The 25,000-nt window shown below is 43.0% G+C and overlaps 1 protein-coding gene and 1 pseudogene across 3 annotated transcripts in view; one reads left to right on the forward strand and one right to left on the reverse strand.

Moving 5' to 3' along the window:
• The window catches only part of rgs17 (regulator of G protein signaling 17), a 24,878-nt gene extending 307 nt beyond the window's left edge, over positions 1-24,571 (forward strand). Inside the window, exons 2-7 of one of the 3 annotated variants that reach the window (XR_008904232.1) lie at positions 1,410-1,816; positions 5,111-5,241; positions 13,410-13,484; positions 14,357-14,588; positions 15,699-15,982; positions 17,820-24,571. Coding sequence is in view for 2 of the 3 variants with exons in the window: in XM_056609239.1 (XP_056465214.1) it covers positions 1,814-1,816; positions 5,111-5,241; positions 13,410-13,484; positions 14,357-14,588; positions 15,699-15,887 (630 nt within the window). In the remaining variant the exon portion in view is untranslated. Of the gene's footprint in view, positions 1-1,409; positions 1,817-5,110; positions 5,242-13,409; positions 13,485-14,356; positions 14,589-15,698; positions 16,487-17,819 lie in introns of those variants that run through there. The other 2 variants (XM_056609239.1, XM_056609240.1) reach the window with 2 other exon arrangements.
• A 266-nt stretch (positions 24,572-24,837) lies between these two features.
• LOC130404213 (pecanex-like protein 2) overlaps positions 24,838-25,000 on the reverse strand; it is a 30,344-nt pseudogene continuing 30,181 nt past the window's right edge.

Consider the following 25,000-nt stretch of genomic DNA (forward strand, 5'->3'; position numbering starts at 1 on the left):
CACCAGAAAGTGTGTGTGTGTGTGGGGGGGGGGGGGTTGGTTTTTTTGTATCATAATTTAGGCGGAAGTCAACCACGAGCAGTCATCCCCATGAATGGATGTTGATTCCCCGCGATGGAGGGATGGTTTTATTAGCCGTAGCCTCACCTGCAGGGAGCGGGGCTCGGATGCTCGGGAGCAGACAGCTGCAAGAGGAGCCTCGCTCCTCCAAAGCCAGCTAGCTGCCCCCGTAGCTCTGTCACGATGAGCCTCCTGCCTACTGATCATCCAAACGGGCCTGCCAGGGAATCTGTCTTGTAGATGTGTTGCCAACGTACTGTACTCATCTCTCAACGTTGTACATATTTTTAGTGCTGTATTCTTTCGGCAACGTGTGTGTGTGTGTGTGTGTGTGTGTGTGTGTGTGTGTGTGTGTGTGTGTGTGTGTGTGTGTGTGTGTGTGTGTGTGTGTGTGTGTGTGTGTGTGTGTGTGTGTGTGTGTGTGTCCCTTCCCCCGCTGTCGTACTGTACTCTAAACAGGGTCCGAGCACAGCTGAAATAACGCCCACATTGCAGTTTCCTATAGATTGTTGGAGCTGCTAAATACAACTTGTAAAGCCAGTGGAATCACATATATATGCATTTAATATTAATGTTAAATCTCAGTTTGTCATGCAAACATTTCATCCCTATAACACAAATGTCTTAGCTCTTCTTGAATCTCTATACAATTATTAAATGTGTATTTCGCCTATTGACACATAGGTAGGCCTACTAGATGAATTGGTTTGGGAAAATAACAGGTTTGGGAAAATAATTATGGTGAATTCTTGATGAAAGCAATTTATTTAAAGTTGCAGTGTGTAGTAATTAGTGGCATCTAGTGGTGAGGTTACAAATTGCAACCAACTAAACCACTCTCAACCCCCACTTCCTACCCTCTTACCTCCTACCTCCTCACCTCCTACCCTCTTACTCCTACCCCCCTAACTCCTATCATTCAAATGAGCCTAGAAGGTAATAGGTCATTCCAAAAAATGGTCATTGTCTATGACAGTATCGAGTTACCAAGTCTCGGTTCCTTGATAGAGTTATACAGTGTATTTAGTCTGTACAACTAAAGGTCATAACTTGCAAATAAGATATCTGATGATATTATAAACAAAACATGGCTCCCAGGTATCAAAACACAGCGATTCTTATTTTAATTGGATTATACACTAATTAAAACTTACTTTTGAATATTGCATTATCCATGCGTGAATATTAGTTTCCATCTCGGCAAAATCCGATAGATTTTAGATGCCACTTAATGCTACAAACCGCACCATTAATTGAGTTAAAGGTAAAGTAAAAAAAAGTTACATTTAAAAATTGTTGCAATAAATTAGTATGAAGAGACTAAAGTATTTTTCCTCCATGTTTTTCAGATGCTGTGGAAACGTTTCCCTGCTCGCTGTATTTCTTCATCTGCAATGAACCCTTAGCTGTGCAATACCATCATTTTACTGAAGCTTAGGAGGGGACAGAGTGAGAACGGAGAGCGCTTGAATACCCTGTCCAGGGAGGCACAAGGAGAAGAGATAACTATTGTTATTTATTTTGCCTCTCTCCCATCCCTTTCTAAATGTCAGTTGGTCAGAGATGGTGAAATTAGCAGTCCATCTCCCAAGTACCGGCTCTCCCATCCTCCATTTCCAACAAGCCAAACAGTCAGTCAACAGTTAGTCAGTCAGACAGATAGTCAGTCCACCAGTCTCGGTCATCCTCCCACCTATTACCTCAGCGCCATGTCCGCTCTGTGTAACCTGTCTTCAGGATTCTACTAATTCTCATGGTAGGTGGGCTTTTTAATCATCAAATGTGATTGCGTGGTTGCTTTATCATCTCCCTGCGTTCTAATTAATCGGTATCAAATATCCTATGAGTGTGACTTTTTCGTTATTAACTGATTTCAAAAGATCAGCTGGTAATGTAGAAAGGAATTGACAATATCCCATTTGTATGCGTCTGTCATTTAATATCAGGTTTACCATATCGGGTCCATCTCTCTGTCTCCCATCTGCCCTCCCTGTGCATCGCTGGGTTTTTAATGTTGTGTATTTCCATGCAGTATTTGCATGTTCTTTCACTGTGTATCCTTCCCCTCTTGGGCTGCAACAAAGCCCTGGCATGCCGTAGTTTGCATCTGGACACCTGTTTTTCCATGGCTGCCCCGGAGCCGCTGCATAACCGATGATTGCTCAAGTGGTCAGGTGACCGCATTTACATATCAGGCAGGTCCTTTCAGCACCGCCGCTGAAGCCCCATCAGGGTGGTGAGGAAAGCCAAAAGAGTGTAGAAGTGATCCCCGGTAGAAAGTGAGAATTTGAGTGGTCTCAACCCGGTTTCCCTACGGCTCTTGTTTTTTTGTTGAATTGGGTTTAAAAGCTAAAAAAAGTTTTGATGAGGAGTTGAGTCTGCAGGATGACTTCAGAGGTAAGTCATTTTTTTTGTAAGTCATCATTTGGCTGGTCTGCTTTTGGCATTTGTGCCCCTCAGGGTTTTATGCAAAAAATAAGTGGTGATATGGTTCACGGGTTACCCGTGATCAGTACGGATCAACCCTCACGGTTCGGGACGCGAGTGATCCACGGATCGGCTAATAAAAAAAAAAAAAGGAAGAAAAAAAGTTGTGTGTTGCTGCGTTCACATAATCAGCGCATGTTTAAAGGACAATTCCGGTATTTGGCACATTGAGCCCCCTATCTGGTTTGTCTAGGATGAAATATATTGGTTGACACACCGAAATGTTGACTTTTGGTCCTGTCTCAGTTATTTGGCTCATTTTGATTCGCCCCAGCCTGCTTCAGAATGGCTGGCTTTGGGCATTCACAAACCTGTCCTTAAAACAACCCTAAACGTTCGTTTTCAGAAATGTGCAACTCACCGAGTGGTTAGTGTTGTTCGTCGATGATCATAAACAAGTATCGTAGCGAAATACAGTTTCTGTCGTGTTTTATTTCGCGTCTCGTAAATCCCATTGAAACGGAAATCGGAACCGGAAGCGGAAATGGGCTGTTTATGTTTGGTTGTAGTTTTTTCTGTGCTTCCTTTGGACACAGTTTTTATTTTTATTTATTTACTATCCATGTTAAAAAGAAGAAGGAATAATGCCTCAGATTGCACTTTATTTTCTTTTTTTATATAGGTTTTTATATTTTTATATACCCTAATTTTTTTAAATATTTACTATGCTTAAAGGAAGCAGGATTATTACCTAATTTTTCACTTTATTTTGTTTGTACACATTTGAAGATTTTATTTAAAGTCACATTTGTCTGGTTATCTTTTTTTGTTGTTGTTGATCCGAAAATGATCCGACCTGTGACTCAAAAACCATGACACGATCCGAACCGTGGGTTTTGTGATCCCCTACAAAAAATGCTACGTTTATAACGGGGTGGTAGCCCTAGAGCAAGGATGGGCAACTGGCGGCCAAGCGGCCCGCTTGCCCACTCAGCCCGCACATAATTAAAAAAAAATAATAATAATAATAATAATAATTGATCGAGTTACAGAAAACTCGTTCAAGAAAGATGAGAAGAATTCATAGAATTCAAAGGCAAACCCATGCGTCTAGTTTGCTTAGAAGCTATATCAGTCATTAAAGATATCCACTTAAGTCGCCACTACAACTACAACTGCTTGTTGGGTTTGAGTTCATTGAGTTGTTGCACTTAATGTTGGGCCACAGTTTTTTGACTTCATTGAATGATGATGTATGTGAGCCCTTTGCACTGATAAAAATACTGACCATTCATGTGGCTGTTTGAGCATGGAAAACATGAAATTAATGTATGTTGGTTCAATTAACATACCGTACATAGGTTATGATTCTGGACGATTTTTTAGGTAGTGGCCATCGCCAAAATGCACCAGAATACAGGAAATCATCTACCAAATTCAAAATTATGTAGCTTCTCTCAGCTCACGTTTAGTTGAAGTGTGCAGTCATGTGGCCCTCCGATGGTTATGATAAAAAATGTGGCCCTCTTTATCATGAAAGTTGCCCATCCCTGCCCTAGAGAGTCACATTTATGATGCACCCCCAGTTGGGGCTGCTCTTCAATTTGTCCACAGTTATACGTGAACTTGGCAAGCTTGGAGTCTGATATGGAGAATTGTGGTCCATAAACACAGCTGACTCAAGTTACAATCCCCCCCCCCCCCCCGTACAAGAATATAACAAACCCCAACAAAGTGGGCTTAGTGGCAGAAGGATGTGTACATGCAGCGTGTTCAAGAGGTTCTTCAGGTTAATGCTGATAGAGCCAGGTGTGGGCTTGGACAGGGAGAGCAGGGCATGCATCTTTTCTAATCTGGGCTCCTACCTGGTCATAAAAGGGAGTGATAAAATGTGCAGTTTATGTCTGTTGTTATGCACATTCCAAAAAATGAACCGACTGGACATCCTGCCCAGCTTTCTTTGTCCTTTGAACAATGATAAGGGGAATTCCATGCTCACAAGGAAGCCTGGCATCGCCGCTCCAACAATAACGTTGGGCTGCACCGCTCCATTATTCTGATCGTAGAAAGCTCCTCTAAACATGGGCGCTATGAACATCAATATCATCGGCTGTGTGGAGTTGTTCAAATGTTGTCTTCTAACCGTGTCTCCCATTTGGTTAGCCTTGTGTTTCATGTCAGAATGAAAGAAAAGTATGTGTTTCTATGATATTCACTTCGGAGTGCTAATGGTTAGAATTGCATATTTTCCGTATGAGATCATTTGATTAGCGAATGATGACAATGTTTAAGAATCAGATCTGTGTTTGATCTGTGTCTGATCTCTTATGGACATAAAGGGCTTTTTATATGTCCAAATGAGATTCAACGTGCATGGATGATTTTGCATTAACTGAACAAAGCCTGCGTCATTGTATGAGCTTAGAGGTGGGAGATCTACAGATGTGCCATAACGTGATTGGTGCTGCTTTTGTCTGGGGGCGGGACTTTTTTGTAAGGAGAGTCTGTTGATCAGGATAGAATAACAGAGAAAAGGGAACCTCTCTCTTTCTCTGTCTCTGTGTGTGTATATTTTACATGAATTATGCGAGTGTGTTAAATGCTTCTCTGTGTGTGTCTGCAGCCCCGTAGTCTGAGTGGAGTGGAGATGAGGAAAAGGCAGGCGGGCCACATCGAGGGCCCCCCACAGGCCCCCGGTCAGCCCCGACCCAACACCTGCTGCCTATGCTGGTGTGGCTGCTGCAAGTGCCTCTGGTAAGCCGTCCACACAACCCCATGCTCCGTCACTCCCAGGCCCCTCTGCTGGCGGGAACAGGTGCCCCTGCTCACCGGAGACACTGACTTGGTTGGAATGGAAATTAAATCCATTGATCTGGTTCATTTTCTTTTTAATGCCTAAAGGTTTTCTTTATTATTCTTTTTTTCTTTCCCTTTGTCTTCATAATTAAAGGGCAAGTTTGGAAGGCAGTACAATCACTACCTACATCATGATTTTATAATTATTCACCACTGTGCGTGTGCGTGTTTGTGTGTGAGAGAACAGGTTTACTACATAACGGTGACAGTGGTGTATTTCAGGGTGCACTCACACTAGGCCACCTGGCCGTGGCCGTTTTCACACCTAACCGTGCTCAAATCTGAATAAACTATTCCAAATGTAGCTTTCATTTCAAAATGTCTATTTTCATAAATAATCAACAAGTCAGACACCTTTGTAAACAGAAAAAATCAATAGCCTCATTTGAACGGCTGCGACAGATGTAAGTAATTATGCATGTGATTGCCTCAATCTCCTCAGCTGTTTTCTATATTTTCTATATGTATATTGTAAATCAGTGTAGGCTATGCTATGTTCGCCCGTGTTTAGATAATTGTTTAGGCTTATGGATTTCGAGCAAAGTTTTATTCGCAAAGACTGCAATATCTTTCAGTCATGCGCATGAAATGGAAACTCGATCTCTGAGCAATCGATTTCAGCACGTTCTTTCTGGACAGCGCCATTTACGAACGACGTAAGGAGTGTTTCCTAAGAAGACTCCTAAGAGAACGTTCGGGAACCACGCCTAAAGAGGTAAAGAACTTTGAAGTCTAATTGTAGGAGTCTTCGTAGCACGCTAAGAGAGAACGTTAAACGTAGGCAACCTGGTCTCACAGGATACTGGATTTTCCGTGATTCCCTGATTCTCTTTTGCATTTGATATATAGGGTGCACATCCCTTCTGAATATCTCTCTCTCTCTCTCTCTCTCTCTCTCTCTCTCTCTCTCTCTCTCTCTCTCTCTCTCTCTCTCTCTCTCTCTCTCTCTCTCTCTCTCTCTCTCTCTCTCTCTCTCTCTCTCCTCTCCTCTCTCTCTCTCTCTCTCTCTCTCTCTCTCTCTCTCTCTCTCTCTCTCTCTCTCGTTTCGTTCTGTAGAGCAGGAAAAAGTCTGAGTTCTACGAGCGCTTCAGACCAATCTTACCAACAAACGACGTACGTAAGAGATTCGTAGCAAAGAACGTTTTGGGAAACATGCGAGATGTTAAGGTATAACTTAAAGTAGAGGTTACGAGGTAGTTACAGGTAGTTATCTTGAGAACCCGTTGTACAAGTTTGACACTTGAGCCTTCTATTGAAAGGTCAGGGTAATTAGAATTGAATGATACCAAGCCAAACAATTCACAAAATATTGAAATTGCGCAAACAAAATGCTTAGTTGTCAAATAGTGCCCATACACTGGATTACAAGTTTATAATGGTGATGCATCAAAAACAACTTTGAGGAAAAAAACAATCAAGGTAAGAGTTAATTTTTGGTTGTAAAAAGAGTATGTTCTTGATTGATTTTTGCCTCTAGTTCGGCAAGATTTAGTCATGGAGTAATATTGTTGTATTTGGAATGGTCTCATTCCAAAAAAATAGCCTACCCATGTTCCATTCCCTCAAAAGCATTTCAAAAGTGCCAAAAGCAGTTAAAACACATCGATGTAACCGTATCTAGAAATTTTGAATTATTTTGGGTTCAGAAAGATTAAACATGTCTGTTGTTTGCAGAAGGGTTCAATACCAATGTTTTCTTGCCATCCCTTCAACCGGGTTTATTGGCCAGCGTAAAACCCCATCAGCTGCCCCAGGTCCAGAGAAGCGGAGCCGGCTCTTGCTCCTCCCATTTGGCTCTGCAGCGAGACCTTCATGGACACGCGTTACAGCAGATTTGTGGAAGTGACTTTGTTATGCAGGGGGGCACATTTGGGAAGTTGCAATGAACAATTTGAGATGTTGGAATTAAGTGAGTTAAGCTATTCATATCAAGACATTTTGGAATCAAGTTGCAGCTGTTATAGTATTTATGAAAATATCTATGTATTAGTGAAACATTTTCTTTGACTTCATAATCACAACATGTGTCTGATAAAAAGTGAAAATGTAAACGGTTGAGATTTTGGTTCTCACCTCATATTCGACAAGTTCTCAGATGACGTCCACAAGCTCTCACGTCATGCAACATAATGGCCCAATCCCAATGTCACTGACTTTGCTGCGTGTTCTTCTCACAAAATTATCAAGGCTTTAGGGCTGTCCCAATGTCGAATTCCAAAGGGCGTGAGGGTTTGAGTCCACACTTAGGAGCCCTTTCCGTGAGTCTGCATCAGTGCAGACTTCACCTAAGGGAATTACCCACAGTTCAAAGCGTTGTGACGTTTACCGCGGAGCCCATAGGGAATTCTGGAAATTAGGAAGGTAAACAACAAGGCAACGCTATTGTCAATGCGCGACCAGATGGGAATTCCGGCCTTTTTTTAGTGAGCCGGATCATTTGGATCAGCTAACCAACAAGAGCCGGCTCTTTTGGCTCCCAAACGGCTCTTCATATTACTAATTACACCTTTTATAATTCAGCCAAATGTAGCCCGTTCTGACTTATGATTAGTATGTGTAGGCCAATATTCGCCTAATTCAATACACCCTTTATACTGAAGTATTCAAAAGTAAAAATTATATTTTCTAATATCAATAAATTGCTGTAGTTGATTTTTTTCAATGCATTTAGAAAAAATAAATAAAAATGAGAACTCCCAAACCGGCAAGTGTCAGCAGCATCTTTGTCATTAAACGTTGCCAAGGTAACATGTGCTCTCGCGAAATGCTGTCCCAATCCCTTGTATACCTATCTGAGCCCATGTGGCCTCACGCACTCACTCACTTTGCTCCTGAGATCAATTAAGTCTGTGAGTCCATAGTCCTTAGTCCTCAGGGCTCACTTTGGGATTGGGCCATTGACCTTCATAAATGATGCCCAGTTTGAGGGGTTGCAATGTTGTCAAACTAAACAGGGGCCAACTCAAGTGTGTCTCTTAATGACCAACCAGGAAGTCAAAAACCAGCAGTTTATTTATTACAATTAAAACACGACCATGCAACAAAACAAACGTAGACATGCAAAGAGTACAGACTCACTAGTTGATGCTGCTATAGTGCTCAGCTTATGTTCTGTATTTTAATTCTTTATTATTCCAAAACTCAGTATTTCCCTTAGACTCCAATCAGATTTCTTAGAGTTCAGCCTGTATTGGAATTGCTAAATATTATTTTTCTTATTAAAATATGAAAAAAAATGTATACATTTTTAAACATTACTGTAGCAGTCCATGCTACACTGAACCTAGGTGGCTTTTCTGGGCTCCTCCATAACCAAGAACACAGGGTTGATGATGTTGGGAACGGGTTTATTGTAAGGTTTGCAGACAATGATAGATAAACTGGTGCTCAATGCAGGAGATCCCTACTTTAGGCCACGTTTATACGTAGCAGGGTATTTATAGAAACGAATATTTCCCCCCCTCCGTTTTCAAAAATAACATTGTGCACACAACATCGTTTTCAAAAAAGTTGTCGTTTACATCAAAACGGATAAATACGCCGTTGGGACATTATAACTATGCCAAACCTATGGGCGGCAGTGCAGGGAGAAGGATAAAGTCATGCAAGCCAATCAGAATCAACAACAACGAATAACACGAGCGTCTTCCTGTAACAAGCAAACTGTCAACATAGGGCGCTCATATGACGTTAAGCATTTCCTGGCGCATAATGTGACGTTTCAGAACCTAAAACCCTGTTTCTACCCGTTGACACGACAACACGTAACCGGCGTCAGAAATCTCCACTTTGGCCGGAGTTTTTAGAAAAGATCGTTTTCTGTGACAAAAACTGCGTTTTCGTGTAAATGAGAGGCCAAACCGTGTGAAAATATCTGCGTTTTCCCTTCGTGTAAACGGGGCCTTAGTGTGTGCGGTGATGGCTGGTTTAACCTGTGCACACTGATTGCTCAATGCACAACAGGTGTGCAGCCCACCCAGCCCCAGAGTCTAATCAGCCTGACTTGGGCCAGGTGAGGCTGCTTAAGCCACCCACCAGACTTTAGGCCATTTTTTAACTTGTGGATTGTAGTCACACGCTCAAATGAGCAGGCACATGGACATCCGCGCCATGCTGTCTACTCAAACGCTTTGTCATACGAAAGCTGAGGCCTCGTTTACACGAAGGGAAAACGCAGATATTTTCACACGGTTTGGCCTCTCATTTACACGAAAACGCAGTTTTTGTCACAGAAAACGATCATTTCTAAAAACTCCGGCCAAAGTGGAGATTTCTGAAAACGCCGGTTACGTGTTGTCGTGTCAACGGGTAGAAACGGGGTTTTAGGTTCTGAAACGTCACATTATGCGCCAGGAAATGCTTAACGTCATATGAGCGCCCTATGTTTACAGTTTGCTTGTTACAGGAAGACGCTCGTGTTATTCGTTGTTGTTGATTCTGATGATTCTGATTGGCTTGCATGGCTTTATCCTTCTCCCTACACTGCCGCCCATAGGTTTGGCATAGTTATAATGTCCCAACGGCGTATTTATCCGTTTTGATGTAAACGACAACTTTTTTGAAAACGATGTTGTGTGCAGAATGTTATTTTTGAAAACGGAGGGGGGGAAATATTTGTTTCTATAAATACCCTGCTACGTATAAACGTGGCCTGGGACTCCACAGATTCCATCAGTATGAACCTTATCATTCTGTGACCTAATCTCAACTAAATAGATGTTAACGAATAGCATCAATATTGCGATTCACTTTTGCCAAGTTACAACTATATACCGTATGCTCAATACGCTTACAACCTTCAAACTTTAAACTTTTGAACTCTTGAACTCATTCTCAACATTTCTATTTTTCTTGAACTATGAAGCTTTATTAACACACGTTTGGGCACATTTTACACTCAACAGGCACTCACCAGGAAATGCATTTTCTATTTCGGTGTGACTCTTTGCAGTTGAACCCTTAGCGAGAGGATTCAAACTCATCCCACCGTGACCTTGTGTTCCGCTATCTCTATGCCCCAAAGCAAGGCTTCAAAGCCTGCTCAAACGGCTGCCCAGCTCCTGTGAGCGGTCTCCGTGTGGCTGCGTCTCACCATGCGAGCGAGGCTTCTGAATGAGACATTGTTCCAGGCCTATGAATGGTGCATGTCAGGCTTCTTTGGCACCACTTGATGTGAAGTGGGGGGCAGGCTGTGGCCAGGACCTGCAGTCATTGGTCCGTGACTCCACCAGGGCGCTCTGTGCTTCTAGTGACAGTGGCAAACATTAGGTAAAAAAATAGTTAGGGTAGGTAAGAGTTTTGGAGAAAACATAGCCCTGCTTGTCCGTCGATGCCAGGAAAAGGCCCCTCAATTATCTTTAGAAACAACGTTCGATGGATTGCCTTTTGCAGCATGTCGGTGTATATCAATATGACCATTGGCCGTGTAATTGGAATGGTATTTGAATTGCAGTAGTGTTTTCCTTTGTGGTGTTCTTACAACACATGGGTTTACAAGCCACGACTAGCCAGTTGCATGTTGAGGAAAGATAATATTCACGTTCTTTAATTGATGTATTGAATGAATTAAATGCCTCAGGTGTGATTTACCCGCTAAAATCAATGTTTTAGATGAAATGTGTAATCCATACAAGTTGAAGCATTGGCTGATCATGATCAACGAATTTAGCATGTGGAAATGTGTCATGGTGATCAGAATCACCGTGCCTGTATACAAGTCAATATTTACAGTCTCTCTTATCAGCTGTACTATGTACATATATATATATATATATATATATATATATATATATATATATATATATATATATATATATATATATATATATATATATATATATATATATATATATATATATATTATTAGGCGAGTGCTACAGCGCTCAACTATTGTTCTTCATAAGTTTTCTTCTTTCTTTTTTCCTCTTCATTATTCTCTACAAACTTTGGGACCTATCTCCTTCCTCAATTTTTCAGCTATAGGCACCATTCAAATTTTAAAATGTTCAGAATAGCTTGGAATTGCGCGCTTTTTTCAGATTTTTTAAATATGTTATTATTTTTAAGATATTCTATATTTTTTAATGTGGGTGTCAATGGTAGGACGGCAGAGCCGTCTTCCCATTGACTCCAACGTTACTGAAACTGCTTAGGACGTAACTAAATCAATTTTCAACCATTTATCTTCGTTCAAACCATTTAACAAATCTATACACTTGTATCTTCAATGATATCTAAACAGAATTTTGATATCATTAAAAATTTCTTCAAAATCAAAGTTTAAATTTCATACTATTTTAGTTTTCAGCTGTTTTCATTGAAGACGTCTGCCCATTCTGACACTCGTACTTCTTAAGACATCGTAACTCAATCATGTTTCAACCGTTTACCTTCGTTCAAACTAGGGATGCACCGAAAATTCGGCTACCGAAAAATGGCCCAAAACATAATAAACATAAAAGAGTGAACAGGCCGGAAAAAAATACCGAACATTTCTATTTTTGATGATGTGAGAAAAAAAAAAGCAACCAGTGTGGAATGAGCCGGGTGTGCTTCATCAAAAGAGAGATTAAAAAAGAGACGCACTTAAGTTTGTAGACAACTAAATGGAAATACACAGCGATGAAAAAAGAGCCGAGCGCACCTGTTCAAATGAATGAATGAATTGAATGAAAAACAGCAAAAGCCACATTCGGTATTCGCTTTCGGCTTTCGGCAAACTGTTTCAGTATATTCGGTTTCGGTTTCGGCCAAAGATTTTCATTTTGGTGCATCCCTAGTTCAAACCATTTAACAAATCGACACACTTGTATCTTCAATAATCTCAATAATACTTTTAATCACGCACCGGCTCGCTATTCTCTTAAAGAAACACACACACACACACACACACACACACACACACACACACACACACACACACACACACACACACACACACACACACACACACACACACACACACACACACACACACACACACACACCACACACCAGCAGTGCAATACATTTGACCTTTCAGATTCTTCAGTTCAATTCATATTTTACATTTCTGCATTTTTAGCAATGCTTTGCGCTTTTCATTCAGCTGTCACTTTATTTTTTTCCAACCATTTACATTTTCTTAAATTGTGTGCATGTTTCCTCCATTTAGACTTTTGAACTTTTGTTCAAATCCCTTCACTTGATTTAAGCCATTTAACGTATCTTTGTGGCTTTATTAAAAAATATTTCAACCTCACTTTGTAGGCATATTGAGGCACTCACCGCATTTTTTGCAGGAAATGCATTTTCTAGTTGAATTCCTTCTCTCTCTCTTATGCACTTCCCAGCCGCCGCCACCCTGGCCTTATCTAGTCCTGCCGCCTTCTATTTCCATTGACGCATCACATGCAAAACAGCTGTGAAGAGCAGTGTATATTTAGCAGTATTGTGAGCGTGCCCGGGGCCCGAAGCCAGCCCGGGGGGGCGACCCTGGCCATTAATGCAGCACAATGGGGGGCTTTGATGAGACACGGGGGGGGGGGGGGGGGGAAGGAAAGCCGTTCGCGGTCAGGATTAAAATAGACGGCTCAAAGCATATAGCACAGAGGACCTATCATGTGTGGCCAATGAGCGGGAGGTACCCCCCCTCGTGTGTGTGTGTGTGTGTGTGTGTGTGTGTGTGTGTGTGTGTGTGTGTGTGTGTGTGTGTGTGTGTGTGTGTGTGTGTGTGTGTGTGTGTGTGTGTGTGTGTGTGTGTGTGTGTGTGTGTTATGAATATTAAAATGGCCCCTTTTATTATTATTAAGGTGTCCAGTGGGTAATAGCTTTTGATGACACAATGTAAAGAAGGGTAAACAGAAGGAATAGCAATATATTATTCACTTTTCTCCACCTTCAATGAATCCCTGGAAGGCCTTTTGATTCCGACTAGCTCCCAAAATTGCTTAAAAGGCTCCCACATTCGATCATGTTGATCATGGTGATCAAGAAGGTGGCACCACCACCATACATCCAGCCCCTGTTCAGTACACAGAGGCCCCGGTCTGGTCTCACCGTGCTGCTCTGTGCTCCATCCATCGCAGGAATGAGGACCGCATCGAGAGGAGTGGCCGCGACACCTGCACCAAGATGGACAGCATCGAAGCCAGCGACGAACAGTAAGGCAACCCCCTCCGTCTCTAGAGGAATCCTAACCCGGAAACGCAGGCCTTGGAATTTTTTATTTTGCGTGCCAACATCCTCCACAAAGGTGTCCTGTCAACAGGCGGGCACCTGACGGCGGAGGGCTTGTTGTGTGTGCACACAGTCACCGTCACACACGCAAGGTCGTTGTGACCTTTTCTGTGCTTGAGTTAATTGGCAGTGCGAGGGAACACTTCACTCCTGCTTGTTTGTTTTCGCCCTGTGCTTTCTTAGTGGTGTGTATTTTCAGTTACCTCTTCCCTCTGTCACCGTTCGCTGCAGACCACAGATATGTACAAGCAGTGGTTGTGCAAACATTGTTCCGGTTGTACGCTACTGAACCTCACATGACCCAGAGTTGACAATGCAAAACCTCCCCCGTGACGCTTTGTGAAGAGGGTAACACCTTGGTGTATCCTCGTGTGTGTGGTGTCAAAAGCTTGTGTCAGACCTCAACCGTCTGTACAGCTGCTGCACGCCCAATGGTTGTAAACACTCTGCGCCGCACAATGCTACAACCACTGTGGTCTGGTTTCCCCCTGTGTGTTTGTGTGTGTGTGTGTGTGTGTGTGTGTGTGTGTGTATATGTGTTGTTCCTTGTGTCTGTGTGCGTGTGTGCTTGTGTGTGTGTGTGTGTGTGTGTGTGTGTGTGTGTGTGTGTGTGTGTGTGTGTGTGTGTGTGTGTGTGTGTGTGTGTGTGTGTGTGTGTGTGTGTGTGTGTGTGTGTGTGTGTGTGTGTTTGCATCCGTGTGCATCTTTGTATGCGTATTGGTGCATCTGTGTGTGTGTCTGTGCGTGTGTGTGTGTGTGTGTGTGTCCGTGTGTCTGTCTGTGTGCCATGCCGTAGCCTCCCCAGTCTAGAGGACATGGGCTCGTGGGCCAGGAGCTTTGAGATGATGATGCGCTCCATGGAGGGCCGGGAGTTCTTCCGGGAGTTCCTGCGCTCCGAGTACAGCGAGGAGAACCTGCTCTTCTGGCTGGCCTGCGAGGAGCTGAAGAAGGAAACCAACCCGGCCACCGTGGACGAGAAGGCCCGCATCATCTACGAGGACTACGTGTCCATACTGTCCCCCAAAGAGGTGAGGGAGCTTCTCGCTTCTCGCTCTCGCTCTCTCTCTCGCTCCCCCCTCTCTCTCTCGCTCTCTCGCTCTCTCTGAGTTGAGATGGGTCAATGCGGGGGCTGGCCATGTTCTCAGACTATGGGTCAGGACCACAAATCTGTCTTTTAGTTCCCAAGAGGAAAACGCTTTTTAAGGAGAGCTGGTCCTGAGGAAGATATTTGATGATGAAGTGTGTCTGTTGATCTTTTGTTTTGCGCATTTGTTTTCTTTAAATCACATGGGGCCACCACGACCTTCAAGAGGACATATTTGTCAGTCTGGGACCCTTTGGAAAGATCACTTTAGACCCTTTTTAGTGGAGTGTGTGACTAACAGTTTTGTTTCGAAAGTAAGTTTGAATCTGAGGCCCAATCCCATTTCTTCCCCTTACCCCTCCCCCTTGTTTTGAAGGGGTAAGGGGAAAAGGGAAGGGGAAGGCGTAAGGGGAAGGCGTAAGGGGTAGAAATGGGATGGGCCTTACCCCTTCCCCTTAATTTTTAATCACCCCAGGGGCGATTCAAAATTAGCCAAATACCTGAGACCAAAATTCACAATGTCGGTGTTAACCACTCTATTTCATCCTAGACCAACCAAAAATGGCGCTCAATGTTCAAAATACCAGAATTGTCCTTTAACTGTTCTCTTTTAAACAGCAAATGTAACGTTATATCCTTTGGGGAAATGTTTAAACATGACGTATCCAGGTCTGACTGATAAAAGCTCCCATGAACACACAACACTGGATGAGCAGGAACAGGCCTAGGATGTGGTCCACTATTGAAACTGAGCTGCCCCTTTCATTCTGTAGGGATCAAATCAAACATGAACACCAATTAACTCATCATCCAATCGACTCAAAACAAACATGGTGGTAAACCATGACCACGGGTCATGACAGCAGGCCAGGGTACTTTCTCATTTGACTCTTGTGTCAAAATATTGGCCAATCAATGTCTTTATAGAGAGGAGTGCTCACGGGATCAAGTCTTGTTCACTGAGTCATATTTCTGATTCAGAGCATGAATATCAGTTGCCATCATCGTTCTAAACTCTCTAAATGTCTCTCTCCCCCTCCCTCCCTCCCTGTAGGTGAGCTTGGACTCTCGCGTGAGGGAGGGCATCAACCAGAGCCTGGCGGAGCCCAGCAACCTCATGTACGAGGAGGCCCAGCTGCAGATCTACACGCTGATGCACCGGGACTCCTTCCCCCGCTTCCTCAACTCCTCCGTTTACAGAGAGCTCCTGGCCACCAGGAGGCGCACCTGCCTGGACACCTAGACAGGGCCAGCGCACACTCCCAGCCGCAACCTATGCCAACGAGACTACTGCTACCACTCAACACTTCACGTACTGCGACGGTGCCGGAAGCTCGGGTTAGGAACGTTCTCCCTCTTCTTTGGTTGACATGACATGATGATGATAACAGAGGATCTCTATTGTTTTTTTTGTGTTCTTTTTTGTTTTTGTTTAATTTATATATTTTTTGACCAGTTGTTTTGCTGGAGTGAGGTGGGCCTCTGCTGGTTTTGTCATTGGGCAATAAGGGTCCTCATGCCGGCGCCTGATTGGTTGACTCATCACTCACGCTGGTCCATGTTTGGGCTTCGGGCCGACCTGTGTGTCACCGACGGGTCGAATGGCGAAGCCGACGTGTGACTTTGGTTGGACGGTGGACGAGGACTCCTACAGCGGTGGGGGGGCGACGGACACACGGGAAGAACATGCCGCCATCCCCGTACTGTACTGTCATCAAAGCTAATGTTCTCCTCCTGCTCTGTTATGGTTTTCTGAGGGCTCGCCAGCCCACTTCACCAGTAGAAGCACCGGCCTCTACACGAAGTCTGAGGATCGGTCTCTCTCTCTCTCTCTCTCTCTCTCTCTCTCTCTCTCTCTCTCTCTCTCTCTCTCTCTCTCTCTCTCTCTCTCTCTCTCTCTCTCTCTCTCTCTCTCTCTCTCTCTCTCTCTCTCTCTCTCTCTCTCTCTCTCTCTCTCTCTCTCTCTCTCTCTCTCTCTCTCTCTCTCTCTAAGGTAGCTTGACATTATCAGCCGTGTACTGCAACTGTTATTGTGTTTTTTGTTTTGTCGGAGCTTCTTTCAAAGGTAGCGATGCGTCCTCTGACACAGGGTGCCGGTGACTCTGAGCCTGGCCGTCCGTGTTGGGGGGGGGGGGGGAAAGAGGGGTGGATGATTTAGCCAACGCGCTTAGCTCAATGCGACTTTATTTATGGCGGCGGGTCAGAGAGACCTCTGCGGCCCCAGCAGCACTGGAGCATCCACGCCTACCGCTCACCCATTCGCTCCATGTATCCGTCCAGGCACTTTTCCATTCTTTACGGAGTACTCTGAACCGGGAGAAGTAAGGGCTAGAGCTGTGGTGGTGGAGCAGCCACCTGTATTACTTTTACTCTCTCGAACTCGACAACAAGAAAGAAACGATTTTTCCTCTCAGTACAAAAAAATGAAATCCACAATGCCTATATGAGGGGGGGTTCAGGTGTGTGTGTGTGTGTGTGTGTATGGGCGGGGGTGCTGCCCCCCGATTACCCCTACCTCCCCTTCTCCTCTGCCCTTTCTCCTCCTCCTACTCATCCTCTGCGCAAGATCCTCACAGCCCATCAAGCACAGTCCCCCCCCCCCTCTATCCCAAGAGGTCATCTCAGCTGGAGGGGTGTACAACAAAATGGAAAATTTAGCTGCCATTTCCATTGTCACTTACCTGAGAAGATGTTGAGCCTTGTTTCACGGCTGAGCTCTGGGATGCTGAACAAGGCTGTACGGGTGTGGGTAGGAGCCAGTGGTCTCGGGGGGACCCCCACAGAGGGCCCCCCCAGCAGATTCCTACTACCTTGTGACCCACATATGTTGAGGGGTTGTGGTTGCCGCGGCCCTTGGGCCCAGGTGTGTGGGCGTTTTCTGATTGGTCGCTCAGTCCGGGCTGCTAGTGGTTGGCAGGACAAGTGCCGATTCAGAGAAGTTTTGGGGATTGGGGGTCTTCAGAGACCCTTGTAGCAGACCCCCACGATGGTGTGGCAGAGGCTCGACCACGATACTCTGGATAACAACGTCATTCAGGTGCACGTCTGAAACCAGCAGATGAAGCTGCCTGGGACGGGGGAGGGACGGGGGAGGGACGGGGGAGAAAAAAGATGTAGCAGTCCCTCGGTGAAATGCCAACTCAAGTCGCTCTGTTTCTTCTTTCCTTTACGCTAGGCCTGACGGAGAGGGACGGCCTAAACACGATGACATGTCGGACATACTGTACTGGGTATTGAATTAGCATCCACCATGCTACATGCTAGTTTGGTTGTTTGGTTTCGACGAGGCTAACTCGTTTTTCAGCATGCTGTTGGCTAGCGGTTAGCATGCCTGTGCTAGTCAGACTAATGGTCCATTTCTACAGCCAGCCCTCTCTGGAGAGGCTGTTGTTGTTTTCCTAATTTGACATTGCCAGCATGCGTTGATAGTGGCTGTGTGTGTGTATGGTGAAGTTACACACTCATCAAAAAAATACACACAATTTAGTGGATCTTGCCAAATTTCCAATTAACCTTTTCAAAACATATGTTAAGATGTGAACCTTTTGAACGTAACCTTTGACCCTGGCCTGCGGATGTGTGGTAGGAAGTGCACGAGCACAGTATAGGTATTTTTATTTTTCTCAAGAGGCCTCAAAGCAGATGAGTCATGTTGTGTTCTGGACGGCTAATGGCGGTTAGGGCAGGTCTTAAGTGTCAATAAAACGGTGCCACTCCTGAGCGATGCGTACATGCGTCCACGTTGCCACCTCCTTAAACTACCTGAAGTTCACGTGCCAAGCCTGCTCTAGACCTAAAGTACCGCAGCGTCTCCTCAGCCCACCGGACCGCAACTCGATCAAATCTAGGGGCTAAATGGGAATCTCCATTATTTTTTTCTCGTTTCCACAAGATACATTTTCTGGATCCACATTCATTTTTATTAAACGGATAATTCATAATATGTTAGATTTATTATGTCTGTTTTTGGGAGATTTGATGGGTCTGAAAAGCCTCCTGCATTTTCCAATTGTCTCGAAGTTAGTGCATTTAACCAAAGCAAATGCTAGTACCTTAGAAACCGTTAGCATATCTGTTGATAACTGAATTGATACCTTTTAAAAAGGAAGTTATTATCGTACCTTATTTGCCTCCACTTTAGTTTCTACTAATTATAAAAAAAAAAATGAAAAATGTCAGCTGCTATTTAATATTAAATATACAATAATATATATTATAACAATAATAAAATACTTTATTACTCGAAATTATTCAGACATTAGACATGATCAAATCCCAAGGCCATCCTTGGTAATAATAACAGCCTACATTACAGAAGGGCTCGACAAACTATGCTTGGTTCAATGAAAGACGCGAGGCTACTTAATGTAGAGCTGCATGCATGTGCCCTGCCATTTGAAGAGCTAGAAGAATACATTTATTAGAATAAATACATTGATGGCTAAACTCCACCACAGTCGTTTCTGGCAATACAAGCATTTGAGTTGTGTTACTCTGAGTTTCTCAACACGACAACTCTGTATTGTTTAATATCTAACAGAAACTGTTATTTCAGAAGTTCCCTTCAGACAAATCCCTTCTCTGCATGGTGGCGAGGCTGTATGTAAGAATTAAAATGAGAATGTTTCACCAACAACCAGACAATGAAATCAAGGTGCAGTTATACCGAGTTTACATTTATAAGCAGTGAGATGTATGTATACCTTAATGATGTTAGGAACATTTGGGAGCAGGCCGTCTCCGGTGAACACAGACCGGCTCACTCTGGTCTCCTTCTGGGCTCTGACTCAGTCTCCCATTAAAGGCTCTTTTACAGCGAGGACGAACCTGTCCCGCACTTCTGCTGAGGTACACCCCCATCGCTCACTGTCATGGTGAGATTCTCCGAACATGGGCCAAAACACAAGGTTCCTCATATTTCTTTAAAAAATAAGTTGGCATTCAAAATGTCAATTTTTACAAAGCAATGAGGACGGTGTGAAGTTATTCAGTGTCGTGATCATCGTTTTTCATACAACTTACAAAAGCTTCAGAGTGAATGGGTTTTGGCGGCTGTGATTTTATTGAGCTAAAACGGCAGAGAACTGAGCGCTTCTGACGACCCATGGGTTGGCTTAGCTGTGGGCCAATTTCATTTTTATTTTTTATTTTTTACAAATATACATCTTTGTAGGCTTTTCACTACCTCTCATGTTGGTTAATTTATTTCACATCTAGTTTTCAATGTACAAGTTGTTTTAGACCTACTTGAAGCCTAACACTGTAAACAAAATGTGCACAGAGAAATGAACATGTATTTGATAGGAGGAGTTAAACAGAGCTTAGCCTAGTCTACATAGTTTTCGTTTGTACCTTTGTGTGGTTTGGTTTTGCGTTGTGTTGAGCCGAACTAGAGTTTTAAATCTCTATTAAAAAAACAATTCAGGAATTTCACTGTCTAAGGGCTAATCCCATTTTTGCCTATGCAAATCTGTTACTGTGTGCGCGTTGGGGGGGGCCCAGCGGCCCACCCATCACATGTGCTCATTGGACCCTGGTTTACATTGCCCTGCTGAGTCTTCAATCTTATTCAGCAAAATATATACGCCTATTTCTGTTCTTTGTTAATAGTCTCTCTCCCCTCTTTCTCTCTCTCTCTCTCTCTCTCTTTCTCTCTCTCTCGCTCTCTCTCCCTCCCTTTATTTATATATATATATATATAATATATATATATATATATATACAGAAAAAAACACTTATATGCATATATATGACAAGTAATATACAGAGAAAATAGTATATGCCTTCGTGATGGTAACAAAAAAAACTTGCTGAAAACAAATAAATGTGTGTTGACATTCCGGTGCTGTGCGTCCCGGATTGGGTGAGGTGTAGTTCATTGGAGTCTGAACCCGACGTTTACTGACTGTTGTTTGGGACTGACTGAAATACCGTGTGTGTGTGTGTGTGTGTGTGTGTGTGTGTGTGTGTGTGTGTGTGTGTGTGTGTGTGTGTGTGTGTGTGTGTGTGTGTGTGTGTGTGTGTGTGTGTGTGTGTGTGTGTGTGTGTGTGTGTGTTTGTATGTATGTACCGGTGGGTTTCTTGATTCCAGAGGGAAATTATCAATGATTTGTGTTTCAATTGAGTGAATTGAAATGTGATTTGATTATGGTTGCTGTTACCACAGAAATTGGATTGATTACTAAATTCAGATATGATGGCATTTACTTGGTCAAGACAGGGATTTGGTTATATTATATATGCTCCAATGAGTCACGTCTCTGCTGTTGAATGGAGGATAAAAACTTGTCAAAAATAAATTGGTGCAGCTTAGTCATCAGCATAATCATGGCACTCTTCTGCATTTCTTAAACCTGCACTGGAACTTTTTCACAGAGGCAAATATAGTTCTAAGGTTTAATCTTTCCTCGTTCCACTGTCTTCTCAATAAAAACCTCACATCAGGTGGTTGCAGCGTCGGTGTAGAGATGGAGTCCTGCCGTACTGGACTCTCAGTACAACCAGGACAAACTAAAAGTCCTCATTTGTCAAAAGACCATTCACTCCGCATTTTAACCAAATCTGTGTCCAGTGTGATGTTGGTTTTCAAGAACAGAACGCCAATCGAACCTCTTAGTAAGTATAAATGTGTTGGTCGATTTGGTGTGTGCTCATAGGAGCCGACCTCGAGAAAACAACCCTTTCTCCCCTCTCTCTCTCCATCTGTCTCTCTCTCTCCCTCGGTCGGTCATGCCCTGTCACCCAGACCCTCTCATAGCCAAGATGGCGCTGGGTTGTTATTCTTCATAACTGCTGTCTCACTCGGTCTGTGGTCCTGCATCTAGGGGCCGTCTTGGTATTTTAGCAAAGAGTTTATATTTGTACAGGTACTGATTGAAGTTGGCGTTCGACCTATTGAACAGTTTCAGGCAATCACTATCCTCTTTATTGATTTAGATGCCTAGACCTCTGGTTTCTGCCTTTTGTAAATGTCGGCTTCAACGAGAGATGTTCCATTGATGAAATTAAATCATTTTAACGTCACTTCAAATTTCCAAGTGGCATATTTTCTATACAGCATGCTTTTTGCTAAGTAAACAAAATAATGATTCTGTTATTTAATATAAACGATACTGTATGAGTATGTATTCAAGTACTGCAGTATGCAGACAATAAAAAAAAAAGATCTGAAACTCTTTTAGGAGGTTCATATTTTGACTCTAGTAATATCTTATTTCATTTCTGTGTAGTGTCTCATGAATGGTCTGAATTGTGCAGCGTTTTTGGTCATCCACAACAACAACAACTGAAGCCGGTATCGTGGATAATGCCGCCGCCAAATGCATGTGAGCAACTTCAAAAGCACAGCGCTAGTTGTGCTACATGTTCAACCAAACTCTCCATTTGTCCTGGACTCGATGTGTAATGTCTTATGAATATGAAGCCTGGCTCTGTGACTTAGGGTAACACAAGGACTTCTTAGAAAAGGTGCCGTTGGATTTCTGTGGCTGGACGTTCGATGACACATGACAGGGCTTCGGAGAACTCCAGGCACTCTTTGTAGAGCGTATGAAGCGCTCATTGTTTGTATTCATTTTTTTCAAGACGGAAACTTTAACCATATGTTGTGATCTAGACCTGGTTCTGGAAGTGTAAAGGATATGATACGGAGATGACCTCTTCTACAGATTAAAGCCAATCACTCCAATATTTGGGGTTGCTGAAGGAGAGGAGGGAGAATGATTTAGATCATATATATATATATATATAGAGAGAGAGATGAATATATATGTTAATGTAGCCTCCAAATGCTATTGTTAATATGCTTTGACATGAATATCTGAAAGAATAATATGTGAAGTTGCACTGTGGATGCGCACACACACACACACACACACACACACACACACACACACACACACACACACACACACACACACACACACGACCCCTCTTCCCGTCAACGTAAAAAATAAATAGCCTTGTCTTGAACGGTTCTTCAAGGTGCAGTGTGTAGAATTCAGTGGTACTGTGCGGAATGGGAAAAACTGAATATAATCTTCAGAAGTATGTTTTCATTTTTGTTTAATCCCATGAAAATAACAGAGAACCCTCTTCCACAGTGATCTCCAACTCCCATCTTATGATTGGTCGAAGCACTTATTAAAAGAAAGAAGGCAAAACGCCTTGTTCACCAAGAATTTAGCTTTTCTGCCCCCGTTATATCGCAATCATTTAATGAGATCATTGGTAAGAACTTGCTGGCACCTTATTGTCCAGGACAGGCTGCTGTAGCTTTTCCTGCTCTGTGGAAAGGGGGACTTAGGGGACATATACAGTTGGTTGCAATCTGCAACCTCACCATTAGAGGCCACTTGATCCTACACACATCACCTTTAAGTCTCTTCTATGAGGACGAACGGTTTTGCTTCAAATTTCCAGGGAAAATAAGCAACATTACATAAAGAGCACTTGTTTGTGTAAATGGAAGCGTGTTAACCGAATTTAGCACCTTGTGTTTGTGGTCGCTGGGTGTTTGGTGAGCAGAAACACATGTCTCCTCAACAAAAGCGAAAAAAGATATATGTATAAATGTATAGAAGTAAGATTACAGTAAAGTCCAGCATGATTTTCGTTGAAGCTGCAACAAAAAAAGTAATCGTTCTTGCAAGTATGGTAAAATACAATGCATATTTCCATCATCATGTATGGCCAAATTGACCTTTCCTCTGCATTCACATAAAAGGTTAGAATTGCCTGGATATGAAATGTCACACAACCGAAATAAACCGCAAAAAAAACAGGATTTTCTTTATAATTTGTTTTGCCCTTATCTTTCATTGGTTCTCATGTTGAAGAATAAATCCACCTTAGGTCAACTGTCATTTGTTCCAACTTTTCTTTTTTTCATTGAGTTTGAAATACAAGTGAAGCCTGCAGTATCATCCACACAATAAGAGAAGCCATGCATCTGTAAAGTAGCACTGAACATGTGGAAGCAGATGTGTTGTTGGAACAAAGAACCTTAGCTCACAAGACCACCGGACCACTAGGTGGGAGACAACTAGCCATTTCGGGTTCAACTGAAATTATAACTTCATATTTAAAAAATATCATGCGTTTTTCACCGTTGTTGTCGTTTTCAATTGTTTTCGATTCCGTTTGAAAAGTAAATATGTTTAATTTGTCTTTATTTTATCCACACTAAAAAAAGAGTGTTCTTCATGGGCTTTGTATTGGTTAACCCTCAGCATCATGTTTGAATGAGTTCAGCTGTGGTACATTTCACTGTATAGATCCATCTCTGTCATCGTTTACATGGAACCGGCATATGAGAATATTCCTGGTGACTGCCCTGAGTATCTGTAATTAAAGTGGGCTGCTACAGAAAGACATTTAATGTAACATCTTATAATAAATACATAATAGTTTCTTTTTCCTCCGTGTCTGTGTCTTCCTTTAACTTAGATACCACAATGGGCAATTCGCCGTTTTGTAGTTAGAAGTGGGTGGATTTTTAAAGTCCTTGTTGAGGAGGGTTCGTTGAGATTATATAACCTCAAAAATATGAATTATCATTTGATTGAAGAGATGGACATCTATCATTAGGTGGTAAGTGGTGACATAGATGCATAAGCAATTCTAAGAGCAGGTATGTTTAAATAGATGTACACAACGCAGCCTTGGAAGAAATTAAATAAGGTCCCTAAAGCATGGTTGAAAAGATATCTCCAGTCAGCTCCATAAAACAGATTAAACAATCTCACACAATCTCCTCACGCTCAAACTTGATTCAACGTAACTACTTAAAGGGCTGTCTTTTTTATGAAATAACTTTTTACTGCATTATTTAATTATAAATTTCTTTCAGGTCAGATGACCACCCTATACTGATTAGCGTAAAGGAGAAACATTCCAGATGAACAAAGAAGAAGAACAGGTTTTGATGTCGGGCACTAGCTGCACACAGTGTGAACACTCAACCATAGGAGGCTCACCATACTGCCGAGGACTTCTATGGTGGGGAGTCTGTATATGGGACCCCCCTAAAGAGGAACAGGCATCATAGAGCAACATCACCCAATAATGTACACACGACGCAGACCTAAAGCATTACTAAGGTCACTAACCCACGTGGTTGGCCGTCAAAAAATGGGCCGTGTGTGTCTGGAGTCAGAGACGAAGAGGAGCCGGTTCATTTAAAAACTCTTTATTTGATCACGGTGTCTGAGTTGGATTCTTTCTTTTTTTTTGAGGGACATTCAGACGAGAAGGTGAGCCCATGCTCAGGATGACGGGAGCAGGTGCTGTGTTCACAGAACCTCGTACAATCTTCATCTGCACACGTGTGTGTGTGTGTGTGTGTGTGTTGGCGTG

The sequence above is a fragment of the Gadus chalcogrammus genome, chromosome 15 (assembly GCF_026213295.1).
Source record: "Gadus chalcogrammus isolate NIFS_2021 chromosome 15, NIFS_Gcha_1.0, whole genome shotgun sequence".
Lineage (NCBI taxonomy): Eukaryota > Metazoa > Chordata > Actinopteri > Gadiformes > Gadidae > Gadus > Gadus chalcogrammus.